Below are 12341 nucleotides of genomic sequence, written 5' to 3' on the forward strand. Positions count from 1 at the left end.
ATGCATTGGCATTGGTTATTGGTTTCTCTCCATGTGGGGGTCACCAAGGAATGGCTTGGATAGGTTCTGAAAGTGAGAGCCCCAAGGATATCAAGCAGAGACTGTATTGTCTCTTGTGACCTAACTACAGAAATGATATGACATCATTTCCACTGTGGTCATAAGACTACTCAAACTTAAGTGAGTCCTAGAGGACCTCATTTTTCAATGGAATGACTGTCGAAGTCATGTTGAAGGAAAAGCTTGTGGGATGGGAGATATGGCTTTGGCCATTTTTGGAGAATACAGTCTTCCAGGGGTCTTAATTAATAGGGTGTCGTTAGAACTAAGTAGACTACTATGAAATCTTATGATATTTGGCATAAGTTCTCAACAACAGTATTATTATCTAGGGGATTGTGGTCCTCCTACAAAATTGTTAGGATTGCTGAGGGAAATAAAAGAAGAAATGATTTTGTAAGATTAGTAATCATCAGGCAGCCCGGGTAGCTCAGGTTTAGTGCTGCGTTCAGCCCAGGGCCTGATCCTGGAGTCCTAGGATTGAGTCCCAGGTCGGGCTCCCTGCATGGAGCCTGCTTCTCCCTCTGCCTGTGTCTCTGCCTCTCTCTCTCTCTGTCTCTCATGAATAAATAAATAAAATCTTAAAAAAAGATTAGTAATCATCATAATTACAACTACTATCATATAATGAATAGTAACTACTATTGAGTATCTCTACAAGAGCCTACATTTTACAGATAAAATTGGGTTCCGTGAAAGGTGTAGTAAGTTGCGCAAAGAATGTAGCAAAGTAACCCAAAAAGCAAAAAATAATCCAGTTAAAAATAGGCAAAAGACAGAAACAGAATACATACAGATGGCCAATAGACACAGGAAAAGATGCTCAACATCACTTACCATTGGGGAAGTGCAAATCAAAGCCACAAAGAAATACCACCTTACACCTGTCAGAATGTCTAAAATCAAAAACACAAGAAGTAAGAGGTATTGGTGGAGATGCAGAGAGAGGGGAACCCTCTTGCACTGTTGGTGGGAATGAAAACTAACGCAACCACTGTGGAGAATGGTATGGAGGTTCCTCAAAAAAGTTAAAAATAGAACTACCTTACAATCCAGTAATCACATTACTGGGCATTTACCCCTAAAATACAAAAACAGTAATTCAAAGGGATGCATGCACTTTTGTCTTTATAGCAGCATTCCTATGACAATAACCAAATTATGGAAGCAGCCCAAGTGTCCATCGATAGATGAATGGATTAGGAAAATGTGGGGCAGCCTGGTGGCTCAGCATTTAGCGCCATCTGCAGCCCAGGGCGTGATCCTGGAGACCCGGGATCGAGTCCCACGTCAGGCTCCCTGCATGGAGCCTGCTTCTCCCTTGGCCTGTGTCTCTGCCTCTCTCTCTCTCTCTCTCTCTCTCCTCTCTCTCTCTTTCTCTCTGTCTCTGTCTCTTGTGAATGAATAGATAAAATCTTTAAAAAAAAAGAATCAAACAAAACCAAGAAACAGATTCAACTATAGAGACCAAACTGATGGTTACCAGAAGGGAGATGGGTGGGGCGGATGGGTGAAATAGCTGATGGGGATTAAGGAAGGCACTTGTCCTGATGAGCACCGAGTGATGTATGAACTGTTGAATCGCTATATTGTACACTTGAAACTAATATAACACTGCACATTAACTACAGTGGAATCAAAATTGAAGACTTAATCAAAATTTTTTTTAAAAATATAGGAAATTCAGAACTTGAACATAAATCTGTTTATGGCCATGTAGATATAGACAGTGGTACAGTGTGATTGTAGCGTTGCCGGTGCTGCTCGTACGCGGAGGATTCGTCACTAGATTAGGAGAGTAGCTGGTGGAACCTGGGGGTTTATTGTCCGAGAGATGGCACTTTTTGCAAACGTGGGAACAAGGCAGGCAAACAATATGGCCCCAGGAAGGCACCACGGTCTTTCAGAGGAATCCAAAGACAACGATCTGCACAAAGGAGATACTGAGGTAGGATTACAAGGCAAGAAGCAGTTCTCGTGGGGCCCAAGGAGAGGGGAAGAGAGATCGCTTCGCCTGGCCAGGCACAGGGTTCATCACCTCCAGGAATCTTAGGGCTCAGAGAGCATTCTAACAGACTTCACGCTCCCTTATCCACACTGCAAAATTGTTTGGTGTGTAGAAGGAGAAAGCAAACAGGACTGTTAGCAGGCAGCCATTCGTGCCCTGGCTCACACGCGGTCATATAATAAAGTTACATGGCTTCGGTGCAGACACTGCGGTCATTGCACGAACTCTGATGAGATTTGGAGAAAACCAGCTCAGAATAGGTTTCTGTAAAGCTTCGTGTAAATTGGTAATTGTCTACAGAGGCTTATCTACGAAGACTATACCTCCAGTTGTCCTTGAATATGCAGATTATGGTGTGATTAGGTTCAACATGGGTCAACCTGAAAGCATTCGAAGCCACATAATATAGATAAATATAGACAGAATATTAGAACTGATAAAATCCATGGCAGGGAACCTAAAACTTAGAAGAGTTTAAGTAACTCGTCCAAAACCACTCAGCTGGGAAGTGGTAGAGACAAGGTTTCCAGCCCATGTTTCTCTATATTATTTCACACATCATATTTTTGAAATGTGAAAATGCAGATAAGATCATCTCTCTGGCTTCTCTACTGAAAACCTTCTAGGGGCTTCCACCAAGTTTAAACAAAACCTGACGTCTTTCCCTCTCCTGCAATGGCCTTTTTACACAGATGGGTCCCAGCCTACCCATGTGCCCTCACCTCTTACAGAAAGCTCCAGCCACACTTGACTTCTTGCTTCTGTATGTCTTCCGTATGTGCCCACTTTGGGATTTTTGCCATTTGTCTTTCACTTTGTAATTTTTATATCCAGAGATTCACAGGATTGATTGCTAACTCCCTTCAAGGGAGTTCGGATGCCTTCTTCCGAGGGATGTCTTCTCTGAAGGACCAAACAATGTCAAATCAATCTCGATTCTCTCTCTTTCTTCTTCTCACGTGGACATATTTAACACAAGTGTACACACTCACACACACATGCATATACACACTAACACTCATGCACGCATGTGTGTACCACAAAACCGCACACTCACGCACACCCAGACGTGCATTCAGGCACGCACCATCCCCCTCGCAAACCATTGTACACAAACGTACAGTCACACAGTCTCGTTACCCTCTACCACTTACCCTACTTTATTTGTCTTCTTCCTGGCAATGACATCATAGTAGGTCTACATTTGCTTTCTCTCTCTCTCTCTCTCTCTCTTCAGTTTGCCTCAGTAAGAGAAGAAACTTGATGGTTTTATTTACCACTGAGTCACCAGGGGCTAGAGCAGCACCTGGCACTTATTAGGTTCCCAATAAATGTTAAATAAATATATAGGGATAGACCACACTGTGGGAAAGCTTTCCCAATAAGGCAGTGCTTATTGACCAAACAGTGAAAGAGGTGATCTAAGAGGAGAGTCATATATAGAGTTAGAAGAGTCAGACTTTGAAGGATAAAATTTGCATTTGACGTTTAAAAAATATGGGGCTGTGGAAGTTTTTTAAAGAGAAGGTTGTTTTCCTGGGTATCTGGCAGTGCCTTGGAATTAACTGGTGGACCACTCAGAAGACATGAAAAGATGTCTTTGCTCTTTGAATGTATAAAGACGTACGTGGTCCTCCATCACTTCCTGTTGGGAAATGTAACTGAGAATTGTTTTCCTTTCTCACATGTGGCAGGTGACCCCACCACATCACCCTGGACCCTGATACTGTTTCATCATCCTCTGTAGAACACATTTCTTTGACAAGCAGGCCATGTGGGATCTTCCTTCCCATCCATTCACTTCTTTCATGTTTTCAATCAATAGAGAGTTCAATTTCAAACCCTTTGAGAAATTTATTGGGATTCAATGAAATCTAAAATCTTACAGCTGCCAAATAAAAAGGGAAATAAAAATAGATGTCTTCTTCTCCTAGGCGTGTACCAGATGTCTGTGTCAGAAGCGGCTGTCCCCGGGGAAGAAGTAGGAAGAGTAAAGGCAAAAGACCCAGACATTGGAGAAAATGGCTTAGTCACATACAATATTGTTGATGGAGACGGTATGGAATTGTTTGAGATCACGACGGACTATGAGACACAGGAGGGCGTGGTCAAACTGAAAAAGGTGAGTTAGGGTGAGGAAGCAGGTGTGTGAGCAGGCTGGCCAGCCCAGCCAAGGTGACCTGTGGGGAACACACGCTGGGAGGCTGAGAAATGAGAATATGGACAACTGGGGCCTGACTTGACCTCACAGTTCCACTCCCAGCTCTGGGGACATAACAGGACTGCGTCCCCTTCTGTTACTGCATCCCCTCCCTCCTACTAGGGAGGGCTAGCAAAGGGGGGCTGGGAATGCCAGCTGACTGCTTGTTGGTTTTTCTGTGATTTGGCACAGTTTTTACCTGGAAGGGTAGATAGCTAGATAAATCTAGATTTTGAAGAAATAGCCCTGAGCATGTAAGGGGTTCCTTCTTTGGCTCTGCCAAGCTAACTCGGTTCATACTGGCTGTTCAGAATGTCTCCCATCTGAAGTCTCTAAGGGCCACTGCATTGCTGGGCCCTCTGTGAAACTTGAGCCAGTCCTCTGCTTGATTCTCTTTCAAGATTGAGCCCGTGAATCAGCAGTAGTGAACCTCCCCCCAGACCCCCAGAGTCAGCTGAAATGCCCTTAAAAACTGTATCTTGGAATTAACTCACAGCAAAGAGGAGTTACTATTTGTCCTTTAAAAAAAAAAAATCTAAAATTTACTCAAGCTAAATATAAGCTAGGGACGCCTGGGTGGCTCGCTGGTTGAGCGTTTGCCTTCGGCCCAGGGCGTGATCCCAGGATCCAGGATCGAGTCCCACGTCTGGCTCCCTGCATGGAGCCTGCTTCTCCCTCTGTCTGTGTCCCTGCCTCTCTCTCTCTCTCTTTCTGTGTATCTCATGAATAAATAAATAAAATCTTTTATAAAATATAATATACTAAATATAGACTAAATGAAGTCTGAACATCTTACAAACATTTATTTTTCAGAAAAATTATATAAGGTAGATAGTATTATCCCAATGGACAATGGTACCTCAATTTAATTATGAGGAGATTGAGGTTCAGACAGATGAAATAATTTGATCTCGTCATAGTCACGTGGCTAGCAGCCCATGGATGTGAAATTCAAACCTAAGGCATTCAACTTACTACTCAAGACATTTTGGAAGCAGCTGGGCCAGAAAAGGATTATGAAGGAAGCCACATAAGATTCACTTTCAAGTGAAGAAACAGTTACAGTATTTTCTAAAATGGTTTTCCCCCCTGATTTACCACTTGAGAAATCAACACCTCTCCATCATCAAAGTGTGTGGAGCATTAAATCTGAATTGGATGATGGGATTACCTTGGTTTTAATCAAGCATTCATTTTCAACTTGGTTTTGTAGCATGAATATTAAGCTCCTTGGTGTGATGGGAAAGATTGGACTGTAACACCGATAAAAAATTAATTTGAAGAATCAATAAAGAGGCTGGTAGCTGGAGAGCAGGCAGGAGTAGGGTCGAGAAATATCCTGGGAGGAATCTTTTAGTTAGGGAAGCAGGGAGAGATGTGCTCTAGGAAGCTGACTTTTTGCGATACTTGCAGACATTGTTGGGTTTGGGAGATACACTGTGGGACGCAAAACAGAGAGAACGTAGGAGATGACTCTTTCATAAAAGAATATGGAAGTTGAGGTGAACTTGGGCTACTTGGAAAAGTCAACATTAGTGACAGTGAATTAGTGGCCAGGGCAGTCTGATCATCAGCCACAAAGGGCTATGGTAATCATGCCCTCTGGTTTTCCTCTAGAAAGGTAGCTGAGTGTGTTAGCATAGAGCTGTCAACTTACCTTGTTAATTAATATTACTATCCCTTCTGTATGACACTGACATATGAGCACTGACATCGGCAATTCCTGCCTCCCACCCTTCGCTTGTTCAAGTAATTGGGTAGTTGGTTATGCTAAGGTTGTCACCTGATTTCAATGTATGCAGGGTGTAAACACTTACTATGTCTCTAATATCCTGAAACATTTAAATCACCCCATGGAACTCACACATTGCAAATGAGCTCTCTGCATATGATTAATTTGCACATTTCCCCCCCAATTCAGTGTGTTTATTCCAGGCAAAGGAATAATCTTCTATAAAGCACTGAAGTTTAGGTTTAGCACACTGTAAGATGTTATTTCCTTAGGAAGAGGACATTTGCTTCAACTTGTAGCACAAAGTTCTAAATGTCCACCAGGAAAGAAAATAATTTTTGAGGGGTGAATTCAATAGTTTAAAATGATGGAGCCTATGGAAGTCATTATATGTGGTTTAATAATATGAGATTAAAGAGAGATCATAGACACATTTTTCTCTTAAAATATTCTTTAATATAGTATTTTTACTCATTTCTTCAGTCAGCCATTTTTCTATTGAGAGTTATTGAGTTCTTATCCTTTGTCATCAGGCCTCTTGTGAGAGGCTGGACGTCCTAAGTTGAGACAGAGTCCGGGCTATCGGGAGGTCACAGTTGAAGAGAACAGTTAAGTGAAAAGACAATTAAAATAGAGCAGGTTTTCTCAGCCTGGGTGCTATTAACATTTTAGGACAGATGATTCTTGGTCATCCTGGGCTGTTCTGTGCATTGCAGGAAGTTGAGCGTCCTCCCTGGCCTCTCCTTGCTAGACGGAAGCACACATACTACTGCACCCCACCTGTTGTGATGATTTAAAAATAGCTCTAGACATTGCCTCATATCCCCGGGGTGACGGAGAGCAAAATCACTCCCCAGTTGAGAACCGAGTGTGATAAAATCTATGAATATGGGTTATGAATAACTTCTTATACGAGTAAGAATTTACTCCTAGAGAAGTAGGAATTTCCAAAATAGGTAAGAAGAGAAAAAAAAAAAAAAAGAGCTCCTGTAGGGCTGGTATACATTGAAGGCTACATTGAAGAAACCTGAATAAATTCAGTCTTGAGTTTGAGATGGATACCGTGGGACCCGTTGAAACACTGTTGTTGGAATCCAAGGGAGAAATTACCGAGAACTGAAGAAGGCAGAAGAGATTAGGGTGAGGAGTTTAAGAGATATCTAGGAAGTAGAGTCATTCATGTATCAAATAGCTGAGGAAGCAATAAATATTTCTTGAGTATTGACTCCGTGTCAGACACAGTAAGTGTCAGAGGTGTAATGGTGCATAAGAGAGAACCTGCCCTCAGGATATTCAGACAGGCTCTGTGTGGTTAGCCAAAGAACCAGTGTGAAATGAAAATGAAACATGTCGATGGCTCCGTGGACTTGGGGAGGAAAATCCAATCTGTTCATTGCAACGTCCTTGATCAAGTGGGCTCCTGTTTAGGGCCCCGAGATCCTGGCGCAGTTTCTCAGCTATTTACTTTCAACCAAATAAAGTCCCTGTAAAGCAGTGTGAGCGCAGCATTAGAAGACATTTTAAATATCCACTATTTTAATATCACTAGTTTTATGTCTGAGTATTTTTTATACTGTTTGTCCACACGTATATACATGTGGATACATAACATTTGACACGGTCGCAATCATAGAGTGATCTGATTTATTAACTTAATGTCACATCACAAACATTTTACATGCTGTTATATAATACACATAATCATTTTCAATGACTACATAACATCCCATCCTATTGATGGACCATTATTTCTTTAATAAAATCTCACAGTTGGGTTTGGTGTTTTGTGGGTATGTTTTCCCTGGTTAGATATAACCCTTTATTATGTCTGACAAACACCATGCATTTTTGAATATTGTTTGTTTTGGTTTTCTATTGAATTAATCCCTCAGGGAGAAATCTCAGAGGTGGGATTAGTAAACTAAGGGGTATTAAGATTTTTATGGTTTACGTAGTGTGTTGCCTCATTTAGCTTTATTTCAACTACTCATAACATGGATATAAATGTTCACAGGGGAAACTACCTTAAATTTTTTTTTTTGGAAGGAGTCAAGGTATAAATTTAGGCAAATGTGTAAAGGTTATTCATCCATCAGCCCTGCTCCCCATTAAGTCAAAATAATTAGTGTAGATGCTCACTTGTTACAGTCAATCTTGGGGAGTGGGGAAGCAAAGATCAACAAGACTCAACAGGATCCTTTGGGATGCCCTCCACCCACCACCCCCAGCAGGGGTGAGAACGAGGGACTGCAGAAAGGCGGCTCAGGGAAGTTGACTTCACAAGCGATGAGGATTGCGCTGACCACCTGAAGACTTAGTCAGGTCTCACTAAAGTAGGAAAGGGCATTCCAGAAAAATGTTTGCAAGGATTTGGGGATTTTTGCTTAGAATCTGAAAAGTATTGGGCAGACCGCAGGGTGACTATACTAGCCTCAACGTGAACAGTGCTGTCCATTGGGGCCATGGCTCTGGACTCTGAGCCCCAAGCCGTTTGCCTAAATGGAGGTTGAGAGCATCAACAGGCTTACCTGAGGTTAGAATGCTTCTCCTTACCTGGTCTCAGAACTCTAATATTGCAGTTCTCTATTTTGTGTAATAATGGCAGAGATTTTTGACAAATCGCAGCAATCTCATACCTGTAGCCCATCCATAAACATTCCTTTCTGCTGCTCAGTAACCCAGAGAAGGACAAAGAAGCTGTTGAGTTCCAGAAGGGTGGATCACCAGGGTCTGATTTTCCTTCAGGAAGAGCAGTGTTCCCTGAATCTGGGGTGATAGGATTGGGAAGATGATGGAAAAACTTTGAATGTGTTTCTCCTCCCCAAAACTGGAATCATCCTGAATTTTGAGCTTTGTAGAATTAGGTCAGGACTAAACCCTATGATTATATGCCCATTCACAATAAGCGTTTGCCAGGCGGTTGACAACAGCATGGCAGGCAGATGCTAACCTTAAAAGACCCAACTCTTTCCAAACATTTGGTAGTTCAGCATCATCCAGAGTGCTAATTAGAAAGTTCTGTTTCCTAGGCATCAGGGCTTGTTTCTCTGCCACAGCTGTACTTTTCACCTTTTGCTGATTGATTCGCTCATTCAGAAACACGGAGTGTTTCCCATCAATTTCTCAATAACTCCAGTCATTCAAATACTAACTCCTCAATTTCTTTTTGAATCTGCATAAAATCTCTACTGTTGATATTTTTATTCTTTAAGTGGGCTTCTTTTAAACATATGTGCATTCTTTTAACAGGGAAGCCTTATTCTCAGTGGCCTTTATCACTTGCCATAAATGGAGGGTAACCTAGAGGTGGATGCAAACAAAACAGCATGACGTCATTACATTCTAGCGAGACATTCGTATCACAGTCTCTCAAAAGGAGATTAGGAAACATCATATGTGTTAAAAACTAGCACTATCCTGAGGTATATTGAGGTATCCTTGGTGTGTTTGGTAACGGAAGGATTAGAAAAGGAATACGAGTGTCAATAAGTAACTTCATAAGTAAGTTAATGTCATTCAACAAATCCATCCACCAAAATCACCCATAACGTCCCTGAAGTCATCTTAAGGGCCATGTTGGTAAGGGTCCCAGACTTTGGGAAACGCTGCATGGTCAGAAAACCAAAAATTAGGCTGTCAACATGATTAAGCCAACTGTGTGTGTGTGTGTGTGTGTGCGCGTGTGAACGAGAACAGTCCCTTAACAAGACATACTTGTGCTGAAATTCAGTGGGTGTTTTTATTACCGAGATTTTTGGTAGTTTACAGAATGGGCCACAACGGTTACTTTTGTAGTGTTTTAATTCCTCGCCTTGGATGATTTTAGGGAGTGATCTGGACAGCCTTAGTGTTGTTATTATAGAATGAAGTTCATTTTCGATGATGTGATCCTTCCGTGTCTGTTGTGCTCCTGAATTACCCACGGAGCACAGTCCACATTTCAGCAATTGATTTGTCTGATTTTCTGACCGAATGGCTCAGGTAATTGGATATTGAATAGACCCCGATTTTCTCCCTTTGAGGAGCTATTCACTCTGCCCTGTAAAACAATCCGGTCTTTCTCCTCACGACTCTTTCAAGGAATTGGTTGTCAATCTTCTCTTCTCTCTTGTCAGCCCGTAGATTTTGAAACCAAAAGAGCATACAGCTTGAAGGTAGAGGCGGCCAACGTGCACATTGACCCGAAGTTCATCAGCAACGGGCCTTTCAAGGACACTGTGACGGTGAAGATTGCAGTGGAAGACGCTGATGAGCCCCCCATGTTCTTGGCTCCGAGTTACATCCATGAAGTCCAAGAAAATGCAGCCGCTGGCACTGTGGTTGGGAGAGTGCATGCCAAAGACCCTGATGCTGCCAACAGCCCCATAAGGTACAGGCATTTATGTAAATGCCTGGATGAGGAATCTTAGAGGCAAGAGGTTTTAGGAAAGCCCTGAGGGAAGCACATCCTTCGGTTTCAGAAAGGGCCCAAGACGATCAGGATCAAGGCAGTGTACACGAGACTAAGCTTTAGAAGACCTGGGTTTTCCTTGCTCTCTGCCACTAACTTTTTGGATAGGCTTGTCCAGCCCACCTACTTTCTGTCCACCGCAGACTGGCCCGTGTGTACTAGGTGATGCCACTCTCAGTGGGGCCTGCCTCAGGGAACTGTGGGGAGGCAGGAGTAAGGACCTGAGGTAGTCATCATGATTACAATGTATTGAACACCCTTCTAGGCTCCAGGGACCCTATTACTTGCGTTAGACGCATGATCTAATGTATCCTTTCAACTTTATTTTATAGGAATTATTGTCATGTCAATTGAGGGGAAATGGTGTCTGGGGTGGGGGGGGGTGCAACGTGACTCGGCCAGGACGACACAGCCAGGGAACAGGGAGCTAGGAGACTCGCTCTGTCTATCCGATGGCAGCTGAGCACTTTGAAGAGATAACAAAGGGCCGTACAATTGTAGGCTGCTTTCACGATTGTGAATGTATCTTTGTGACTTAATAAAGCTAGCTAGAAAAGTGGTTCAGAACCCTGCGCCCCCACACCTGAGGCACTGAGGAAGAGGAGGGAGAGGAGAAAGGGAGGAAGACAGCCGGAGAAGGACGCCGAGGATGGGGATGGGGCCAGAAGTGCGCGGCTAACTGACACCTGCACCTGCCTTGGAGTCTAGCAGGGGTTTATTTGTCCGTGGCCCTTCCACTGATGCCTTTTTTTTTTTAAGATTTTATTTATTTATTTGAGAAAGAGTAAGAGAGAGAGCAGGGGAGGAGCAGAGGGAGAGGGACAAGCAGACTCTGTGCTGAGCATGGAGCCCGACTCAGGGCTCGGTCTCACAACCCGGAGATCACGACCTGAACCCAAATCAAGAGTCAGAGGCTTAAGGGACTGAGCCCCGCAGGCGCCCCACACTGATTCCTTTCTCGCCTGGACTTCTTCCTCTGCCTCCTTCTGGTGTTTCTCCCCCACCTTTCTCTTGTCCTATAGCCAGACTGAGCATTTTTAACTCTACTTCCAAACATCATGTGAGACTTCAGACTTCCGTTATCAGTGATCAAGTCATTCCCCCTTGCAGCTCCCTCCAGAATAATCCCAACTCTCTTATTTAGTATAAGGCTCTCGAAGCCTCTCCACCCTGATTCCTGCTGTGCGCTGCTCATCTCTTCCCTTTTTGGTCTATTTTCCTCTAGCCTCAGACTCCGAGCTGCAGCTAACCTGCTCCACTTCCTATTCTTTGAAGCCTCACCTACTCTCTCCTGATTCCTGACCTTTGCATGTTCCTCCTCCGCTTGGGAGCCCTGCTCCCCCTTCTTTCACACTTGCACATGACACTCATTTTCCCACCACCCCTTGGGTGTCACCTTTTCTAGAAATTTTTCCAAGACACACTACCGATGGATCTGATGCAGCTTCCACCTCACAGCGCTCACCACACAAAATCTCGGTGACTCCCTATGTGTTGTCCCCGGCACACTCAAAAAGGGCCTAGGACGGTCTGTCTGGTTCCAGGGTAGATAAGCTACAGCCACAGGAACAGTTCAGCCACCAGCTGCATTTTAAGGAACTGCTCTCCCGTTTTTCATAATGGCTCTATCTTGAAGAGAAACCTGCACTCCTTGTTCACTGCTGCATTAGTCTCAATAGCCAAGACATGGAAACAACCTAAGTCTCCATCAGTGGATAAATGGATCAAGAAGATGTGATATATATGTGTGTGTACGTGTGTGTGTGTATATATATTATATATATATATATATATATATATATATATATATATATATATATAAATTAGGCTTTAAAAGGACAAGGGAATCCTATCATTTATGATGATTTGGATGAATTTGGAAGTCATTCTG

The 12341-nt window shown here is 43.1% G+C and overlaps 1 protein-coding gene across 4 annotated transcripts in view; it reads left to right on the forward strand.

Moving 5' to 3' along the window:
- The window catches only part of CDH11 (cadherin 11), a 148033-nt gene that overhangs the window by 112748 nt on the left and 22944 nt on the right, over positions 1 to 12341 (forward strand). For all 4 annotated transcript variants that reach the window (XM_025426345.3, XM_025426346.3, XM_035715985.2 and 1 more), the window contains 2 exons: positions 4003 to 4190; positions 10116 to 10369. In XM_025426345.3, coding sequence (XP_025282130.1) covers positions 4003 to 4190; positions 10116 to 10369 — 442 coding nt within the window. The remainder of the gene's footprint in view (positions 1 to 4002; positions 4191 to 10115; positions 10370 to 12341) is intronic.

The sequence above is a fragment of the Canis lupus genome, chromosome 5 (assembly GCF_003254725.2).
Source record: "Canis lupus dingo isolate Sandy chromosome 5, ASM325472v2, whole genome shotgun sequence".
Classification (NCBI taxonomy): Eukaryota; Metazoa; Chordata; class Mammalia; order Carnivora; family Canidae; genus Canis; species Canis lupus.